The 21,185-nt window shown below is 47.8% G+C and overlaps 1 protein-coding gene across 2 annotated transcripts; it reads left to right on the top strand.

The window, feature by feature from the left end:
* Positions 1–85: 85 nt before the first annotated feature.
* Positions 86–20,940, top strand: iqgap3 (IQ motif containing GTPase activating protein 3). 2 transcript variants are annotated; one of them, XM_032559543.1, is made up of 38 exons: positions 86–279; positions 6,658–6,745; positions 6,824–6,980; positions 9,556–9,633; positions 9,716–9,792; positions 9,868–9,935; positions 10,064–10,177; positions 10,248–10,426; positions 10,503–10,581; positions 11,076–11,239; positions 11,323–11,410; positions 11,476–11,639; positions 11,722–11,882; positions 11,956–12,071; positions 12,141–12,304; positions 12,376–12,466; positions 12,574–12,741; positions 12,811–12,953; positions 13,529–13,699; positions 13,767–13,850; positions 14,301–14,372; positions 14,482–14,551; positions 15,611–15,819; positions 15,897–16,049; positions 16,135–16,298; positions 16,380–16,604; positions 16,671–16,811; positions 16,946–17,030; positions 17,286–17,518; positions 17,593–17,725; positions 18,368–18,470; positions 18,621–18,744; positions 18,817–18,904; positions 19,000–19,212; positions 19,280–19,443; positions 19,524–19,649; positions 19,720–19,828; positions 20,129–20,940. In XM_032559543.1, exons 1-38 carry the CDS (start codon positions 252–254, stop codon positions 20,240–20,242), a joined length of 4,908 nt encoding a protein of 1,635 aa, XP_032415434.1. In that variant the 5' UTR covers positions 86–251; the 3' UTR covers positions 20,243–20,940. The 2 variants fall into 2 exon arrangements, with proteins under 2 accessions (XP_032415434.1, XP_032415435.1); XM_032559544.1 differs by lacking the exons at positions 86–279; positions 6,658–6,745 and having other exon boundaries at positions 6,946–7,036.
* The last annotated feature ends 245 nt before the right edge of the window (positions 20,941–21,185 follow it).

Genomic DNA, 21,185 nt, shown 5'->3' with positions numbered 1-21,185 from the left:
TCCAACACGGCAACCTTCTGGCCAATAGCAGAAGTGATACTATCGAGGCTGATGATTGGACCAATCAGAGAGCGGCGGGAGCATTCAAATCTCAGACAGGAAGTAGCTAGAAGCAGCGGTCAGTTAGCTGGGAGCGCTGAAGTTTGTTTTTCTGATTTAAGGTTTTGCAAAGACATTCGGGTCCAGTTTTATCTTCTGACCGAACCGGGAGGCGGTTTTTCACCTGCCAGAGGACAAAGAACCGGGACAACATGTCGGAACCAGCAGTAGGGAGCCGCTGTGAGTCTCTAAAAACCAGTTTGATTAATTTCTCGTCGTTCGTGGTTTTATTGATCTGTTCAAAATGTGGTTTTAGTGTTCATGGAATAACTTTATAGTTAGTTTCTGCTGCAAGTTCCGCTTCAGAGGAAGCGGAACCGAATAAATGTAGCACAATTAAAACCCACAATCGCTGAAACACCAAGACTTAACTAAAACAGAGGGTTCTGGTCGTTTGGTTTTGGTTCTGGTTGTGGACTCATGCTGAATATGAGCCTCTCGGACCATTGCAGTTCTATTCAGATCATGTTCTGTTGATTCATGTGTGTTCTTGATTGTGGACTGGTTCTGGTGCGTGTCTGACCGCCGGTCTGGGTTGTTTAATGTTGGAAAGTTCGGTTCTTTTCAGAGAGCCGACTGTTTTGGCACGGCTCCCGATTCTTTCGGCTCCCAAACGTCTCACTTTTTTTTTTTTTTGAACTTTTTATTTTCAAAAACTGTTTTATATCAACACATACACATGTCCACCCCTGTCACCACTCACAATTTACATCTTATTTACGCAGACTATTCCAGACATTTAACCCACCAAGCAGACTGGCCGTACACCTCCATCTCTGCCAAAAGTCTTCCAGGGAATGTTGATGGAGGAAACAGTCCAACCGAGATACATTTCCTTCTGATAGACATTGGACCCGTTAAGAGACACTCATAGTCATCAACATCCATGGATATATACATTACAACAGTGATAGGGACAACAGTAGACATAATGAGAATACAAACTAAAGCAATAAAAGTACATAAAGATAATAATGCAAAATAAATTTGAACGGTACACAAACAAACAAACAGAGGTGTCAAGGTTACAATATGAAATTAGTTATAGGTCTCCATTTTGTTTCAAAGGTCTCCATCTTGAGTTGTAGTCTTGAGGTCGTTTTTTCCATGGTGTAGACCAGGGGTGTCCAAACTTTTTGCAAAGAGGGCCAGATTTGATAAAGTCAAGATGCGTGGGGGCCAATAGTTTGTTCGGACATTTTTTAACTACAAAAGTGTCATGCAAATACACACTGTTATAAAACAATTTTCATTGTCACAATTATCTTTATTTTTCAAATGACAAAATAACCAAATATAAGCCACTCAGGCAGATGAGAACAACTCTAAAAACACAAATTCTGCTTTTCTTTCATATCTGGAGAGTCAGATAACATTGAACAAACTGTATGAAATACTTTAAATTTACATGAGTTTAAAAATATCTTTGCCTCAAGAACATTTTAAACAGGAGTTATAAGTAACGCAAAGTTGTCTGTTATTATTAAATCTTAAAACAAGTGAATTTTGCTCTTGTCATTTACAATATCTTTCAGAAAGTAATAGTTTGTATCACATCTACAGGTTCATAACCAAATCTTACTCAAGAGTTTAATAAAAATAAGTGCCATAAACCCAAGTGCATAAATGTTCTTTTGACTTTTCACTGCTGATAGTGACAGACGTTACCGTTCAAAACACTCAGTTTTATGTCCTCAACTCTCAGTGCCACACTGTTACTGCCAGGCAAACATTTGCAAATTCTTGCTTCTTCTCAGGGCAAAATGTTCTCCACCATTTTCATAACACAGTTTTGATAAATGTATCTTCAGTAAAAGGTTTGCCATGTTTAGCTATTAACATTAACATCGTAGCTTGCTTTGGTGGTATTTTCTTTTGACTCAGGCCTAAAGAAATCGCTGTTGTGATGCCAGTGCAGCTTGGAGCTGCTTCAGTTTTTCAGCACGGTCACTCCCTGTTAGCTTGTTGTATGTGTTAGCATGTTTAGTCTGGTAGTGTCTCTTTACGTCAAAATCCTTAAACAAGGCAACCGTCTCATTACAAATTAGACAAGCATAATTGCCTTGATTTTCAGAAAAGAAGTATTGTAATTCCCATCTCTCTTGAAAGCGGCGGCCCTCACCGTAAACTTTCCTCGTTTTCTTTGCAGTGGCCATGGCAGAAATGAGTGGAGAGGGGTTCGCTGCACCGAGGCAGAGACTGATAGTATTAAAGTGGTGCTGCCACCATTTGGTGAAAGGAGGAATTACAGTTTCAAGTTTTATGATTTATTTATTCTGTTTCACAGTGCAGGCGGGCCATAAATAATACTGCGGGCCGTATGAAATCTGACCGCGGGCCGTGATTGGCCCCCGGGCCGGACTTTGGACATGCCTGGTGTAGACTTTTCTAATTCTATCTCTCCACTCTGTAATATTGGGAGGCCGTGGCCTCAACCAAGCATATGTTATACATTTCTTCGCAATCATAAGCAAAACTCTAATCAAGTATTTATTGTTTTTGTCAATCATGTCCGAGGTAATTATTCCTAAAATATAAACAGATGCATCCAAAGCCAAATGGATACCTAAAATATTTTTTATATCCGTTTGCACCTCCTTCCAGAACTCGAGCACCTTCGGACAGTCCCAAAATATATGGGTAAAATCCCCCACCTTTCCACAATTTCTCCAACAAAGCCGAGATGTTTTACCCTAATTAACCGGGGTGTTAAAGTAACGCATCTTAACCTTCCAGTCAAATTCCCTCCATGTCGGGCTGTTAGTTAATTTGTGTCAACGTCTCACATGTTATCATCATTTGTAGGCCTGTCAATAAACGGTAAATCAATTAATCGTAAGATAAATTAAAACTATCGACGTCATTTTAATTATCGGCATTATCGTCTCTTCCGGCCTTTTTCTCTTTCTGTTAATGACACTGAATGAAAAAAGGCTCAACTCCGGTGCTCTCCACTGACCCTCCCTTCCTCATTTCCTCAGTGTAAAGCCCAGCGCAGACTACAGGATCTTAGAGCTGTCGGCCGATTATCGGCCCATTTTCAAAACCTGACAGACCAAACATGAGCCGACAGAAATCCTAGGTATGACGGTTCGATCGGGTTCGGTCCGGCCGTGTGGTGTCCAACAATGGGCACAAAATAATGGCTACAAGTTCAGTGAACTAATTTTAAAACCAGGCATTAATCAATGCTTTACTACAATCTACCTGCAATGCATGTGGCTAGTGTCAGCGTAAAGTCCTGACTGAATGAAAATCATTATAAACTATTTACGTCACGTTAACGAAGAACAGCTGAAAAGTTACCGGGTTTATCAACTGCAGTAGCAATTTCGCTCCAACTCCTCCCCTTGTCATTTCTATATTCTTTGCATGTTGAATAAACATTAATGTTGTTTCTACATATCATCTCCAATGTCCGCTGGACTTCGGGTTGCGCCGTGTCAGCTGTTTGGGATTCCCCTCCGTAATTTCCCCTCAGAAAGCGCGGAGGAGAATCCTCGCTTTCTGATTGGCTGCCTGTCACATTCAACAGGTGGAGTTAAGATCCCAGTCGGGGAAAAATCCTGATTTGGATCAGAGCGGCAACGACGATCTACCGTAACACACCACACAATCTTAGAAAGACCAACGGTCTAAGATTGTTGTAAGGGGAAAAATAGGAGCAAAAAATCATGTAGTGTGAATTATTGCATCAGGTAGTCGATGTGCCCATCTTCTCTATTTACATCTAATTATTACTGAAGGGCAACATAATATACAGACTTCATAATCTTTTGGTTGAATGCAGTATTTATTTCCACTTTGGCTTTATGTTGTTTAGTTTTTTTTTCCAAGTGAGTTTTTTGTTAATGGAGACTGAGAATCCATTTTATTTTTGTTTTTGTTTATTTTGTTTATCATTTCCAGTGTTTAGTGTTCTTCTGAAAATAAAGTGTATCTATCTTTGGCAGGAAATCGCCTGCATTATTACGTCATTTCCATTAAATCAGTGTAAAAAGGTCTTCAAACAATATTATCATTTATCGCAATAATTTTTGAGACAATTAATCTTTGAGCAAAATTTGCTATCGTGACAGGCCTAATCATTTGCGTCTTATTTTAGCTTTACTGGGCAAATATTAATGTTTTTTTTATATTATTAATAAATCTTTTTTGCACTCGATGTTTTATGAAAACCCTTGTATTTGACTAATTTGATGTGTTCGTTCTGAAAACAGTCTTGCTTTTGTGTAACATTAATTTAACTAGGGCTGTTGTAAACGAATATTTTAGTAATCGTGTAATCCATCTATTATTCTTACGATTAATCGAGTAATCAGATAAAAATTTTGATAAAATAATATATTGGTATATTGTTGACTTCAGAAGGTCTTGACCAAACCACACACCGCTCCTCATTAACGACAGAACAGAAGAGATCGTCAGCAGCACTGAGTTCCTGGAGGTTCACATTACAGACGACCTCAGCTGGACGACTCACATCACTTCACTGGTGAAAAAGGCACAGCAGCGTCTTCACTTTCTGAGACGAATGAAAAGGGCTTCCCTCTCGTCTCCCATCCTCTCCACCTTCTACAGAGGAAACATTGAGAGCCTGCTGACCAGCAGGATCTCCATCTGGTCTGGGAGCTGCAAGGCCTCAGACTGGAAGTCTGTGTGAAGACAGCGGAGAGGATCATTGGGACTCCACTCCCCCTTATCCATACCATTGCACACAGACGCTGCTTAGCCAGAGCAAACCAGATCCTCTCTGGCTCCAGCCATCCTCTCCATGGTCTGTTCATCCGCTTGCTGTCTGGGAGGAGAGTCCGTAGCATCCGCTGCAGAACAGCCAGACTCAGAAATAGCTGTCTCCCACTGGCCATGAGATTGCTCAACAATCCCATCACTAAAACTGTCTCAGACTGCTTGAAAATACTAAGTTATATATATTTAGCAATACATTATCATTTGTTTATTATGTAATTATAGGCACACTTGTGTTGCTGTGTGTGCTCCGGTGGCCAAACCATAACATTTCATTGCCAGTTTTACTTATGTTTCTTTGAGTAATGACAATAAAATAAGTCTAAGTCTATTGGGAAGCGCCGTTGTGGGAGGCGGCGCTGACACAAGGTGTTACTATCAGATATCAATATCAGTAAAATTTTTCATATTTGAGCTTCCCTAACAGTTACTTTTCTGTAATTTAGAAAACTAACCTGCAACAATAACAGCTCACTTTCTAAGTTAACCTGAAGAAAAGTTATACAAAAACCTGAAATTATATTCAATTTAATAATAAAGAGGCTCACAGATACGCTTATAAAAAATGTCTATACTCCAGCTTTTAGTTTGTCTTCATCTTCAGTCAGTTTAATAGATGAACTGTCACCTTGCCCCATACCTGTCGAGCTTTGGGTTTGAGAAAACGGGAGTTGGGGACTTGGGGCGGTGGTGGTGGGGGGCAGGCGAGCGAACGAACGTAAGAGGGGAGGAAATAGACCAGGGGACGAATGTAAGAACTGGGGGAGCAATACACGATATTTCTGGCACCTTAGTTCGTCACACTCACAAACTCGTCTACCAGCCACAAACCGCCACGACGCTCCGCCAGCCGTTTGTTCAGACCGGGATGATATGAAATTTATTGTGCGGTTCGTCCGTAAAGCTACACTTAAACTGTAACCATCAGCTACTCAGCCGCCCGCCGTGTTCAGTCTATCAGCTCACCTGTATTAATACCTGCAGCTCTTCCTGCCGTTCGCTCTGAACCAGCAGCTCCCGGAGGAGAAAGGCTGCCGTACTCCAGGCATGGCGCCAGTCATTTTAAAGATGCTTATTGGTCCCCTGAAAACAACGAAACCCCGGACGTTATCATGGATCAATAAAATCCCCACGAGCCGAACTTGAAAATTGGACGTTATGATGATAACACTTTGTTTTCGTCAACAACTCAGAGGCGGAAGTGAGAGCTCTGTGCAACGCAAGTAATGGGTGCGCTAAATAATAAAACATAAATTGACAAAGCTTCGAAGTAGATACATTTTCCTTGAGGAATTTTAATAATCAAGATACTCGAATCATTCGAGGAATACTCTGCAAACAAGAGTATTGCAAAACCATAATAAACCATAATAATTTATTATGTAATACCTTTATTACATAATGAATTATGTAATAATAATTCAAACTTTATATGATAAGTTTGATGTGATTTTTGTGACGCACTTTGTGATTTTTATCAGTGAAATGTGCTGTACAAATAAATTTACTGAACTACTTCAAACTGCAGCTAGATGCTGCTTTATTTAAAGGTCTCGGTCAGATTTAGGGGTCTCCTCCTCACTGCTTTCTACCGACTGTGGGGATGGACTCACCTGGCCCCCCCTCTGTTTTCACAAAAGGTATGATCTCATATCCTCACGTGATTGGCCACAAGGCTGCTGTGCTGGCAATCAAAGCTTAGCTCTGCTGTGAGCGAGGTAGAGCCACTGAGAGTGAGAGCTGAGCGTCAAAAGGAAAAAATATCTTCTCCACTAGACTCAGATGTGTTTTGTTCCCTTCTCCTCCCAGATGAGCGTCTCACAGCAGAGCAGATGGACGAGCAGAGGATCCAGAACGTGGCCTATCAGTACCTTTGCAGGCTGGAGGAGGCTAAAAGGTCGGTGGTCAGAACCAGAACTGGGCCTGGTGCGTCCATGTGGGGGTTTTCTCACTGGGACCCGTGTTTCCTGCCCAGGTGGATGGAGGCGTGTCTGGGGGAGGAGCTTCCTGCCCCGACCCAGCTGGAGGAGGCGCTACGTAATGGAGTCATTCTGGCCAAACTGGGTCAGCACTTCGCTCCGACTGCCGTGCCACTGAAGAAGATCTACGACCCAGAACAGTTCCGATACCAGGTTCGGTACTGGTTCTGTTCTGGTCCGGTCCAGAGACCATAACATGATGATCTGAGGTTTTTGTGTTAATAGTTCAGCATTTTACTGTGAATGTCTTTCAACTAGGGATACAAGCATTAGCATGCTAACCCCTCAGGTCGCACACTTTTCATATTTCCCATCAGCTACCTGGATTTCAGGATGACGGCCATTTTTCAAGATGGCGGACAGCTTAACCCTTTAAACCAGTTAGTGCCATAAAATGTTTCCCATTTTCATGACTTGGATGACCTTTATGTCACATCCTGTTTTAGTTCATGAAACGTTAAAGTGATAAAATGCAGCAGAATCAGAAACGGAGGACTCTGCTGTTAGCGAGTCTCAGACCAGGAAGGAGGAGAAGAAGAAGAAGAGAGACCGACATTTTAACGTTAGCGTTAGCTTCTGCTAAGTTTTTTTTTATGTTTAGTGGCGTTGGCTTCTGGTAACTTTTTATGTGTATAGCAGATTAGCATTAGCTGAGGTAAGATTCTTGTTTGCTGATCAGTGAACTTAACTTTTTTTTGCCACAACTAGTTAGTTAACTTAACTTAGCCACAGCTAGCAGTAGTTGTGGTTACTGATAGTTTTAGTGCAAACATATGTATTTTCCATTGCAACCATGAGAAAAGTCCACCGGAAAAAAGTCAAAATCAAGAAAATGTGTTATTTCTAAAATGTGTAGGTTTGATTTAACACTTAACGCATATATCCAGGTTTTCCCCAGGAAACCTGCTCAGCCCATCGGCGGTCCGCCAGGTTTTTGTATTAAAACATGTTAAGTTGGCAGGAAATGTAAAAATATTACTGGGTAATTACATGTTACAGTGAAACCATTTAAATCCACAGCTAGTCTTAAAAACAACAAATCAAAAAATACAATTAAGATGAATATCAATTATTTGCACTTCTGTTTAACCCAATGAAGTCAGCGGCTCCATGAGGCCCCCAGGGCTTCAGGGGCCATAAATGTTGATATTTTAGCACAGATATATAAATGTAACATTTATTTATTGAGATGATCAAAGCTGCTAAATTTGATTTAATGGTTTCAGTATAAATTAAAAGATTTTAAATTGTTTAACATTTAAATTTAAGATTTTAAGGAGCTGGCAAGTTTACTTTGTAAAAGTTCAAAGAACAATATTCATAGTTAGATTGTTTTGTTACCATAGCAACAATCTGATACTGTGAGTTTAATCTTTTGAGTTTACGCCATTCATAAATAAATTTTAGTAAGCTACAATTACATTTGACTGCTCTGTCAATTAAACTGGACCCGCTATCCCAGACTTCACTAAATCCATCAGCATCAGAGGTGCTGATGGATTTAGCAGCAAGAGGGGCCCCTAGTTCAGATTCTGCCCCAGGCCCCATGCAGCCTTGGACCGGCCCTGCAGGATGAGTTAAATCTGCTGCACTGAGCAGAGATGAGCAACAAACTGAGATTTAATTTAATGCTGCTAATGTGGCTTTAGTAGCTCTAACATTTTGTGTTTGTTCAGTTTTTAATAAGAGCCACAGAAACTGTTTTGGTTGCTGAAGTTTATGTTAAGAGTTTTTCAGATCTCTGCATGCATTAACTCTGACTAAATATACAAATCATTAATATGGTTTGATGCTTCGTGTAACCGGAAAAATAATAATAAACTAGAATAAAACCAGCGTGAAGCTCCTCACCGGCTGAACCTGCATGATGAGGTTAGCTCTGGTTCGTTAGCCGCTAACGCTCCGACCAACCGGGACACAGACATGAACTTTACAGGGCAGACAGCGCCACACGCTGGGCAGCGAGTTGAGATGGAAACGCCCAACATCATTCTTTGTTCACAAATATAAATCATTCTCGGCGCTCCATCAACACTCCTCTGAAAGCCACTAGAAGTTATTCCTGCGGTTCACATAGAGCTGCACAACCAGAACTAACACAGTTCGTTTTAAACTCCTACCTTGATGTAAATTTCTCCAAAGAAACATGATTCCTCACAGGGGTTGATGTAAATGTCCATACAGGTCAGCCTGAGTCCAGTTTGACTGGAAGGAGGATCTGTGCTGAGCTAAACTTCAGAAATAAAGCGGCGGCAACGGACAGCGACGTGATTGGTCCGCTCTCCTGGCTTTAAATGCATAAACTATAATCTTATCTTTTAGAAATAAATGTGCTGCGCCAGTAAAACGCTCAGAGCAACAGAGATGCTTGCGATCCAGCTTTAACCCTTAGTCTGCCGGCGGGATTAGTGGGGGAAACCCTGTTCATCCAATTAGCGATTTTAGTGCAAAAATTACATTTTCATGGTAATGTTTCCATCTTGAAAAATGGGGCCCATCTTGAATGTTTCAGTGGCTAGCTGTTTTTCAGGTAAGCTAACCCCTGAGCCAGGCCAGGTGAAAGATTGAGCTGAATTATTGAATCATGCACCACTCGATCAGAAAACCCGGCTGTCATGCAGCCTCGGGTTTCTAAGAAGTTCTGGTTTCCGAGTATCGGTTCCGTCAGGTTCCGGTCCAGAAACCGATCAGAACTGATTCCTCTAATCAATAACATTGATCTGTGCAGGCTGTGGGTCTCCAGTTTCGTCACACTGACAACATAAACCACTGGAGGAACGCCATGACGACCCTGGGCCTGCCAGCGGTCAGACAACCTTCACAGGATTGGTCGCTTCTTGGTCAGCTGATCAGCTTCACAACTCATGACTGGCTGTTCATGTTTCCAGATCTTCCATCCTGAAACTACAGACGTTTATGACAAGAAGAACATGCCCAGAGCAGTTTACTGCATCCACGCCCTCAGGTCCGTCTGTCTGTCCGTCTGTCTGTCCGTCTGTCTCTCTATGGGCTCACCTGTCTGTCTCTCGTGTCTCTGCAGCCTCTACCTGCACAGACTCGGCTTGGCTCCTCCTATTTATGACCTCTATGGAAAAGTAAAGTTCACAGGTAAATGTTGACAGACAGGTGAGTGTTGGACTCAGGTGTGTTTTCCAGGAAGCATCAGCAGCCAGATTGAGTCTTGGTGTATATTTGGACCAATCAGAGAGAAACGTTGGTAACATGTGACTCTGCAGATGAGGAGATCAGCAACATGGAGCTGGAGCTGGATAAATATGGGATCCAGATGCCGGCCTTCAGTAAAATCGGAGGCATCCTGGCCAACGAGCTGTCTGTGGACGAAGCCGCAGGTAGGAGCGCTCCGATTGGCTGGCAGCTCCCGGGTAGAGGTACTGGTCTGACGCCGTGCTTCGTCCTCAGTGCACGCGGCCGTGGCGGCCATTAATGAGGCGGTGGACCGAGGGGAGGTGAGCGGCACGGCGGCGGCTCTGAGGAACCCCGCGGCGCTGCTCTGCGACCTGCAGGAGGCGCTGATGGCCCCCTACCAGGAGGCGCTGAGGGAGGCCAGGAGGAGGAAGGCGGAGCGAGCGGCTCATCAGGTCAGCCGTGATTGGTCGAAGACGAAACACTGCCGTCCAATCGGCTGCTGGTTCTGACCCGCCTGTGTGTGAGCAGGGAGGCCGGGAGGACAGAGACATGTACGAGGAATTCCTGAGCCGCCAGGAGATCCAGGAGCTCATCGGCAGCGTCAACGGTGAGAACATGGCAGACCGACCCGGACCGCCATCACAACAGGAGAGACACGGGAAGAAAGACAACTTTGGTCAAAATAAAACAATCAGGAAATTTTCAGAAAATGACTAAATCTGATATGAATAAAAACCAAGACATAATTAATTTCATCTGCAGTGATTTTCCCCCCAAAAAACAGAATCAGTGAAGCACCAACATCCACCTCCTTCTTTTTACTGCGATTTACAGCAACCAGCTGCTAACCCAAAATATTTTTACCCTTTTCTGATTTGAACTGTTTTGAATTCTTAAGATATTTATATGAATAATTAATTACAATTAATTTAATTCAGTTCTAATTCCTGGAGTTACAAACTGGAATTAAGATTCAACTCAATAATAAATCACTTGAATTTGTCCTGCAGGGGCCCCGATTGGTCCCGCAGGGCCCTGATTGGTCCTGCAGGGGCCTATTGGTCCTGCAGGGCCCTGATTGGTCCTCCCTGTGTGTCGCAGTGCGGTGTGCGGTGCAGCAGGTGGACGAGGCTCTGGACGCTGCCAATAAACTCTCTCTGCTTGCTGCGCTGCAGCGGCCATGTTTGGCCCTCAGGGGCCTCCGTGTCTCCAACGGTACCTGGTACCTGGATCAGCTGCTGGAGGACCGCCACCACAAGGCGCTGGTATAAAATGCACTCTGACGTTCTAGGTCCAGATATTCTGCTTACCTGTGGCTCACCGCTCTGACCTCTGACCCTTGACCCAGGACCTGGGCTCCCCAGATCCTCTGGAGCCGGCCGAGCTGCAGGAGAGCATCGCTGCTGCCAACCAGGAAGCTCAGAGCGCCGCGAGACGTAAGTCCTGTTGTTGCTGGAGGAAACACCTGCTCACCCGTCTCACCTGTCCACCTGTCTCACAGTTGTCCTGGCGGTGCAGAGCGTCAACTCGTCGCTGCAGGGAAGCGATCCCAGGCGCACCGTCAACTGCTTGATGAACTCTGACCTCCAGCTGCCTGAAGTGTTTCCAGCTGCGGCGGCGCTTTATCACCGGGAGCTGCAGCTGCTGCAGAGACGCACCACTCAGGTAGACACACCTGGGTCCCACCTGGTCCAGCAGGAAGCGGCTCAGTTCTGTTGGTCCTGTAGCTTCTTGTTCTGTCCTCCAGGGGGAATTGCACCAGGAAGAACTGTTTGTTGCCGTGGAGATGCTGTCAGCGGTTGCTCTGACCAATCAGAGCCTGGAGGCGGGACATCTGCAGCAGTTCAGCTCCTCATTGGTCAGTCCGTCTGCAGGACTCTGTGATGTGGATAGCGCCCTCATGGACAGGTAAGAGCAGGTCGTCTACCTGCTGAGCTCCACAGCACCTGATGATGATGATGAAGAGGTCTGTGCTGGCCAGGTACATGCAGCACCTGGCAGGTGTGAAGCAGCAGGAGGGCGGAGCCATGCTCACCTGGAATCAGTTGCAGGAAGGAATAAACAGCGTGAACAGCTGCGCCGAGGACCAACACCAGCGTACGACACACACACACCATGCTGATGCACCAGGGGACTTCTGTTTACCTGTGTTTACCTGTGTGACAGAGCTCCAGGCGGTCGGCCTGATAAACAAGGCGCTGATGAGAGGAGACGTCCAGCAGCTGCTGTCTGCTCTGCTGCTGCCCTCTGGTGGCCTGGAGGACGTCATACCTGCCAACGCCTGCAGGTACCTGGTGCTGCTGACCAGCTGCAGGCACGACAAAGCCCAGGTGAGCGCACAGGTAACAGGTAACCAGCGCTTTACTGAGGGATCCTCATCATTTTGCTTCTGTCCAATCAGATGAGCAGAGACCCAGGAGCTGAGCTGTGGTTGGCTGATATCCAGGAAGTAGTGAAGCAAGCCAATCAGCAGAGCCAGAACGCCCTTAAGCGTGAGTCCGATCAGAACCGCTCCTGATCCGCTTCGATCCCATCAGCAGAAGGCCTCAGGGCCCAGAACCTGCTGACCCACCTGTGTGGTTCTGACCCGTTCCTGCAGTGTGCCTGGCGGTGGCGGCCGCCAACCAGGCGGTAAAGGAGAACCGGGCCCAGCAGACGCTGCGGGTTCTGTCTCTGCCAGACCTGCAGCTGCGTGGCGTTCTGCCAGACTGCGCCGCGGCGTACCAGCAGGAGCTAAGCGGCCGGCTGGCGGACCGGATCCGTCCAGGTGAGGCCCGTCCAGGTGAAGCCCGTCCAGGTGAGGCGTGGACTCTAGCGAAGGTTCTGCCGTGTCCAGGTGCAGAGCGGAGTCCATGGGTCCGGGTCCGGCTGGACGACGGGTCGTTTTATTACTTCCACCTGAGCCGGCTGGAGGGAAGCTGGGAGGTACCCGACGGCTTCCAGAACCGCGGCCGCTTCTTGACCCGGCAGGACATACAGGTGAAGGGGCGGGACCTGTAGCTGCACCTGGTCAGAATAAACACCTGGACTGAGCAGGAACCAACCCAACCCAGACAGCATGTCGCTCCACAGCTAAACTTTAAGTTTGTTTTATAGCCAATCAATGAAGGTGGTCAGCAGCCAATCAGATACCTCCATTGTCCTGCTAGTGCTAACCCTCAAATAGGTACTAAAATGTGCCGGACCGGATCTGCTGATGGAAAAGAGGCGGACCGGATCGCAGCGGTTAGAGGGGCTAACAGGATTCATGTCTAGTTTCAGAGGCTCTGATTGGCTGGAGCTTTATGAGTTTGTCTCTGATTGGCTGGACCATGCGGTTGGAAAACGTATCACTGTTTCATTTCAGTCATTATCAATAATTATTGGTTCGTTCTTTGTATTAGTGAATGAGCTGATGCTACCCAGCTAGCTTAGCTCGCCTCTGCCTCCCAGAATGCTGTGCGTTTCAGTAAAATTATCGAGTATTCTGGCTACTGATGTTGATCGTGTCTGATAGTTTTTTGGTTTATTGCGAGGTGATTGGCTGGAGCCTGACTTGTTGTCGCCCCCTGCAGGAAGTAGTGAGCAGCGTTTCAGCATCCTACAACCGCAGCATTTTGTGGTGCAGAAGCGCCGCCCTTGTGGTCGGCCTGCAGGCGCGCTGTCGGGGCTTCCTGGTCAGGCAGCAGCTGGAGGGTCGCCGGCGCTACCTGATTGGTCAGAGTGCTGCTGTGGTCGTCATCCAGGTGAGAGCTGCGGCCGCTCCCATCACCATCATCTTCATCATCATCACCGCCTCTCTCTGTTCTTCAGTCTCATTGGAGGAGGTTCATCCAGCAGAGGGCGTACCACCGCCGGCTGCAGCTCCTCTACAGGAACTGGAGGTCTGTCGTCAAGGTAACCGATGGTTTGGGCCGTCACAACATCTTCACTCGGAGACCCTCAGGTGAGACTGGGACTCACCTGGTCAGGGTTTCCCACAGTGTATTATAGGCCTGGCGGCCCGCCATGCTTTACTAGCCCCACCGCCAGGCTAAGCCTTTGTGTTTTTAGGAAAATAATAATAATTTTAAAAAAGCCTTTTTTTTTTCTTTTTTTCCCCCTAAAGCCGGATTGCAAGCGTCTCTGTTGCTCTGAGCAGCGGAGCAGATTTATTTCTACAAGATAAGTTTATAGAAGATATGTTTATAGTTTATGCATTTAAAGGTGGAGAATGGACCAATCACACCACTGGCGCCTGCGCGCAGGACGCTGCGCTGCGGTGGACACTGCGCTGGACGCTAACATTAGCGCTGGACGCTAACATTAGCGCTGGACGCTAACGTTATGTGGATCGCTCCTGTGTAGATCCAGGCGCTGGTGAGGATGTGGCTTGCCAGGAGGAGACTTCTGACCCGGCTCCGATTCTTCAGGCAAAATGTGAGTTTCTGTGGTTCTAATCCGAACCCATACCAAACTGGTTCTGATCCAAACCTGGTGTCCAGGTGCGTGTGACGTCTCCATGGTAATGGTGTGATCCCTCCCACAGGTGGACGCTGTGGTGAAGATCCAGACGTTCTTCCGGGCCAGCCGGGCCCGGAACCAGTACCGCCTGCTGGGTAGGGGTTGAATGACTTCATATTTCTTAAGGTCGATTACAACATGATAAAAGTCGAGTCAAAGTAGACCAGTCGCGGTGACGACATAATGACATAAGCGCAAAATGCTTCACAACAACTTGGAGGCTTTATCAGCTAAATTATCTATTATGCAGAATTAAAAGAACAAGAAACAGATCATTATCACAAACTTTTTCGTGAGCAGCGGAACAAAGTCGGGTCTGACTTTTTTTTTTATTTCCCAATCACTGGCTGATGCTGGTGATCTCTGGAGAGCTGCAGTATCACACAGTCAAATTATCACACTGACCACCATGGTGCCTTTGGAGCATCACAGACCAAACTTATTATGACCGGATCCCGTTTGGTTACAGCTCCGCCCGACGCGCAGCAGGACGCCCCGCTGATCAGCAGCGGCTCTCTGAACCGACATGCAGGCGGCGGCAGAAATCGCCTCCATCAGATCCTCAGGATGAAGCTTTAACTTCGTTTCCAGATGTTGTCAAATAATATTTTTATGAGCGTAAAGCTGCCAGGTTAGAAGCTTCAATACGCAGAGTGACGCTGATCAGTTGGATGGATAAAAAGCCCGACATCATGACGTGTTGTCCCACGTTACTCCGGCAGTCTCTTTTTTTAAAGGATTTTTCGGCACTAATTTATTTGACAGCAATCTGACTGTAAGGGGGCAGAGAGAGAGAGCGAGCGGGGGGGGAGGCCCGGCCCAGCGACCCGAGGACGGGGGTCGGACTCCAGCTACCTGGTCTACCGTCTCTATATGCTCTATACTCGCTAACCGCTGCGCCACGCTACAAAATTATTGGTAGCCTCTGCTGAAATTTTCAGTTTCTCTTTGGTAAATTATTTAAATTTTTATACAATTTGAGCTTTGTGACGAACTCATCTAGTTCACCTTCTTTAATTTCCTTAGAAAAATTAGTTTTGTCACATGATTGTGATTAGTCGACTAGTTGATGCAACTCCTACTGCTGGGTGAGTTCACAGTCCCCGATTGGTCGAGCCGCTGAGCATCACTAACTAGCTCCACCCCCTCCCCAGTGCATTCGGACACGCCCCCCCTGTCTGTGATCAGGAGGTTCCTGCGCCTGCTCGACCTTGGAGACGATGACATCAGAGAGGAGGCGGAGCTTCTGCGGCTGCAGCATGAAGTGGTGCGGAGCATCCGCGCTAACCGGCGACTGGAGGCCGACCTCGACCTGATGGACCTGAAGATCGGCCTGCTGGTCCGGAACCGGGCCACGCTGCAGGTGGGAGCTGTTCCAGGTTCCAACCCGCTTTGCTGGTTCCGTCCTGCTTTGCTGGTTATGACTCGTGCCTCCAACAGGAAGTGGTGTCCCACTGCAAGAAGCTGACTGGGAAGAACAAGGAGCACCTGTCGGACCTGATGGACATGGAGAGAAGCAAAGGGCTGAAGGCTCTGAGCCGCGACCGCAGGGAGAAGCTGGAGGCCTACCAGCACCTGTTCTACCTGCTGCAGGTGAGTCCGGCCTGCTCCGCTTGCCACATGTGAGTCCGGCCTGCTCCGCCTGCCGCAGGTGTAACAGCGTGTTGCTCTGCTCCAGACGCAGCCCCTCTACCTGGCCCATGTGATCTTCCTGATGCCGCAGAGCCGCTCCACCTGCTTCGTGGAGATGCTGGTCTTCAGCCTGTTCAACTACGGCTCCGACCGCAGAGACGCCTTCCTGCTGCTGCAGCTCTTTACCGAAGCGCTCCGATACGAGATCAGGTAACTTCCTATGATGTCATCTAGCACCTGTCTCAAGGCTGTGACGTCTCTCTGCCCCTGAACGCAACTGTGTGTTGTCAGACTGAAGGTGGAGCAGCCGCAGGAAGTGATTACCGGGAATCCCACCATCATCAAGATGCTGGTGAACTTTTACCGGCAGGCTCGCGGTCAGAACGCCTTGCGGGACTCCCTGGGTCCGGCGCTGCGGGACGTCCTGTTGGACCAAACCTTCAGCATCAGAACCGACCCGCTGGAGGTCTACAAGACCTGGATCAACCAGACCGAGACCCAGACCGGACACAAGAGGTGAGACACCGAGGACAAGGTCATTAGGTCACAGAGGGGCTCACCTGACCAGCTCCGTCCCTTCAGCTCTCTACCCTACGAGGTTTCTGCGGAGGAAGCCCTGTCCCACCCGGAAGTCCAGCGAAGAATCGACATTGCCATCATCAACCTGAAGAACCTGACGGACCGCGTCCTCAAAGCCATCACCTCCAACCTCAACAAACTGCCGTAGGTCCCCAACTTCCTGCTCTCTCCTGTCGGCGTCCACCCACAGCCTGACATCCTGTTACTTATTTTTGCTGATTGATTGCTGGACAGTTTGAATCGAACAATTTCCGATGGCTGGTCTCTGTTGATGGCAGGTATGGCCTACGTTACACAGCCAAGGTTCTCCGAAACACCTTGAAGACAAAGTTCCCTGCGGCCAGCGAGGCCGAGCTCTACAAGGTGAGTCGTACTGGAATGCTCCCAGTTTGACCTGATCATGACTGAGTCTCTTTGGATTTAAACCTGTTCACAACTAAATAATCAAACCTTCAGAACAAAATCTGGATGTTCAGCTCAGGTTGGTCTGGATTGAACCAGGCCAGAAGAATCCTCAGGATGTGGCACCGATGAATTTCTAGAACAGATTTCTAGTTCTACTGTCCGTCAGTCTGGCTCTCCTCCAAGCAGAACCTCTAACCGGGATGCTCCCTGCAGATTGTGGGAAACCTGGTGTACTATCGCTACATGAATCCGGCCATCGTGGCTCCGGACGGCTTCGATGTGGTGGACCGGTCGGCCGGATCCTCCCTGCAGCCGGAGCAGCGCCACATCCTGGGGTCCATAGCCCGCATGCTGCAGCACGCCGCCGCCAACAAGCACTTCCACGGAGACGGCTACCACGTTCACGCCCTGAACCAGTACATCACCCAGACCCACGGCAGGTTCAGGTACAGACATCGGAAGCCTTGGGTCAAAGGTCAGGGGAGGAGTTGCTGATTGCCGCTCATGTTCTGTTGGACAGGAAGTTCCTGCACAGCGTCTGTGACGTTCCCGAACCAGAGGAGCGGTTCAGCATGGACGAGTTCTCTGAGCAGCTGATCGTCAACAGACCCATCGTCTACATCTCCGTCAGCGAGTTGCTCAACACTCACAAGGTGAGCCGCAGCAGAACCAAGACTCTTTGGGTTCAGAAGGTCCGTGTGGTTCCGGGGAGGCGCCACTGATCTGACGCTAGCCTAGCCACGGCTAGATGGGCAGAGTGCTAGCTAGCTTTGGTGTTGCTAGTTTTCTGTGTTTGACGTTATATTTGAGTCTGCAGTGAGACTGATGAAGAATATTGTTGGTTTCATCTCAACGTGTTCTTGCTGCTGCCTTTCTTAAAGGGGCAGTATCATGTTTCTACATCATGTTACGGACCGGGAGGGTTGCTTTGGGGTTTGTTTTTTTCCATTCATGTTGAGGAACCCTTTGGTCTCTGTGGCAACCATTTGGGTCGCCATGGAAACCATGTCTAAACACTTGGACTTAGCCCCGCCTCCTGAGCTGCAGTTTCCAGTCAGTCCAGGTGCAAAAACATTGTTGTGATGACTTCCTGAAGGCGAAGCATCAGAAAGAGTAGCAGCTTCTTAAAGAGACAGAGGCCCAATTTCAAGACATTAAACTATGAAGTTGAATTTCTTTTAAATCATGTCTTGTTTATGTAGCACACACTGACTATAAAATGACTCCTGGAGGATTCATACGTACCGTCGCTTTAAGACATTAAACTCCTGGACCTGCTGCCTCCATCTCTGCAGCTGCTGCTGGAGCATCAGGAGGTTTTGTGTCCCGACCCGTCGGACCCGCTGAGGCTGATCCTGAATGACCTCGGACCGGTTCCCTCCCTGCAGGAGCTCAACGGTACTGTTACCTGCTGCTGCTGTTTGGGTTTGGGTCGGGTCAGGCGGCAGCATAGTACTGTACAGGTGTAAACTGGTCCTCCTGGGTTTGGATGTTGGACCCAGGTGTTGGCGCCTGCTGTGACGAGTTTTTGGGGTTTTTGATCCTCAGGTGAGGCGTCGGCTGATCCAGGGTCAGAGTTCAGTAAGATGGAAGTTTCTCTGACGCTCACCAACAAATTTGATGTTTTTGACGACTCTTCAGACCGACCGGACGTCCGAGGACTGCTGCTCAGGTAGCTCTGCCTCACCTGTCCAGGTAGGTCAGCACGTTGTTCTGTTCTGCTCACTTGTGGTTCTGGTTTCAGCACCAAGCAGCTGATCATCGACGTCATCAGGACTCAGCCAGGTGACTCTCTGAGGGACATCCTGAAAACAAAGACCTCGCCTGACCAGGTGACGCTCGCCTGACCAGGTGACGCTCGCCTCACTGGGGCGACGCTCGCCTCACTGGGGCGACGCTCGCCTGACCGGGTTCTGTTTCCAAACAGGAAGTGTGTCACAATTGGCTGGTGCAGCGCCGGGCGCGGCAGGACGCTCAGACGCCTGAGAAGATGAAGAGGAACCCGTCTCTGGTCGCCAACGGCAACCTGAGCCTGGAAGAAAAGAAGAGGAAGATCGTACGCAGCCTCCGCCGCCTGGAGGCGCTCGGCGTTCTGCGGCCGCCGCGGGCCGAGGAGCAGCTCCTGCAGATGGTTGCCAAGGTAACAGCCTGACCAGAACCGGCCTGAACCGGTTTCGGCCCGGACTGAACCCGGTTTGTCACTCCAGGACATCCGGCAGCAGCGGGTGCGTCGCCAGCGGCGGGGGGCGGAGCTTTACAAGCTGCAGCAGACTCTGAGCCGCCTGCAAGAGAAGAGCAGCTTCCACTGCCAGCAGGTCGAGTTCTACAGGCATTACATCACTTCCTGTCTGGACTACCTGACCACCAGCAGGTGAGACAACCCGCCGCGCTTCCAGAGACCCGATTGGTTCTCGGGCCCCGACGGCGGCATCATCGGTTGTTCTGTTGCAGCAAAGGGACCAATAGGAACGCAGCAGAGAGCAGAGGGAAGAAGAAGCTTCCTGCTCTGAGCTACAGCGCCGCCCGGCTGCAGGAGAAGGGAGTGCTGCTGGAGATAGAGGACCTGCCGACCACACAGTGAGGCGGGACGGGGGAGCGTGACATCACCATGACATCACCACCACTCTGACCTTCTGACTTCTTCCAGGTTCAGGAACGTCGTCTTCGACATCACACCTGGTCCAGAGACGGGAAGCTTCAGCGTCAGCGCCCGTTTCCTGGGGGTCCAGATGGAGGACTTCCTGCTCCGATACCAGGTACCACCAGAACCGGGTCAGAACCAGAACACAGGCCAGGTCTGCCTGACATTAGGAAAACATCTCAGATTGAACAATACGGCGATGTTTGCTCTCAACCTCTTCACTTCCTGAATCTCTTTACGAGTTTCAACAACTATATTAACCTGAATATAGAAAACCTGAATAGAAGCTTCTGAAATATTAACTTTCATTGTGGGATTCATGTTGTGGAGTGGTAGCGACCCAGTGCTGGTCTGCCTGGTCCTGGTTCTGGTTCGGTGGACCTGCCTCGCTCCAGCTGCTGTGTTTTGTGCCCAGGATCTGCTGCAGCTGCAGTACGAGGGCGTGGCGGTGATGAAGATGTTCGATAAAGCCAAAGTCAACGTCAATCTGCTCATCTTCCTGCTCAACAAGAAGTTCTTCAAAAAATAAACCAACGAACTCTCTCTCTTCTCTCTCCTATCTTTGTCTGGTGTCACTGCATGTTGCCGTTTTGTCTGGAGTGAGACATCTGTTCTGCACTACTATCTGTTGTTTTAAATGTGCCTCAGTATGTATCAGAGTGAGGCTTCTTTTTTACTCCTATCTCTATTTGTCACTGTTTGATCAGAGTGAGATGTCTGTTCTACACTATCTCTGTTTAAAATGGACCTCAGTACATAACAGAGTGAGGGTTCTGTTTTACTTCTATCTGTTTAAGCGTTTTTTTTAAACACTCCTTATTAGTAAACTTTAAGCAGAGTAAGTCATCTGCCCAAACACATATCTTTGTTTTACATCGCACTATATTATTTTGATCCATAGTAATGCATCCTGCTTTCACTGATCTTTGCACTTTAAAGTTTCCACTGGTGCATTTGAGGACTTGATCAGAGTGAGCCATCTCCTCTTTCGCGCCTATCTGTGTAAGCTACGAGACGCTAACATCGGATGCAAGCTGAAGCTTTATTTTGAAAATCTGATCCAGTTCCTGCAGAATCGTGTGTGGGCGGAGCTTAGTTCAGTTGGACAAATTTCATTGGTCACTTTAGTGATGAATACGTTTTTGAGTGGTGATCTGTAACTATGATGTCACTTCCTGTCTAAAGGATCATTTTAATATTTAATAAACGTCTTTATGTTTCTCGGTTTGTGGTGGGGTTTGGGTCATTGGACTGCCATGTTCTGAAATCATTCTGTCGGTTTCCTACCCGACCCAGAAGTCAGTGTTTATTTGGATGAAAGTGTTATTTTCTAATCGTTGATGTGGAAGAACCGGGTCTCTGTCCATCAGAACCTCGGTGCGTCAGCTTGTCGGGTTGTGACAAGCTGACGCACTCCTCCAGACTTTGGAGGAGTGAGGAAGAGCAGCTTCCTGTCCTTCATCGGCCGGACA

This window comes from Xiphophorus hellerii, chromosome 3, assembly GCF_003331165.1.
Source record: "Xiphophorus hellerii strain 12219 chromosome 3, Xiphophorus_hellerii-4.1, whole genome shotgun sequence".
Classification (NCBI taxonomy): Eukaryota; Metazoa; Chordata; class Actinopteri; order Cyprinodontiformes; family Poeciliidae; genus Xiphophorus; species Xiphophorus hellerii.
This window is presented reverse-complemented; position numbering and strand designations above follow the sequence as displayed.

Bases quoted from the DNA above. Each gene is read 5' to 3' on its own strand.
- iqgap3 (XM_032559543.1), top strand. From the start codon at position 252: ATGTCGGAACCAGCAGTAGGGAGCCGCT. The intron at 11,411-11,475 runs GTAAGTCCTGTT...CCTGTCTCACAG, and splicing joins AGCTCAGAGCGCCGCGAGAC to TTGTCCTGGCGGTGCAGAGC. The intron at 13,700-13,766 runs GTGAGAGCTGCG...TCTGTTCTTCAG, and splicing joins CTGCTGTGGTCGTCATCCAG to TCTCATTGGAGGAGGTTCAT.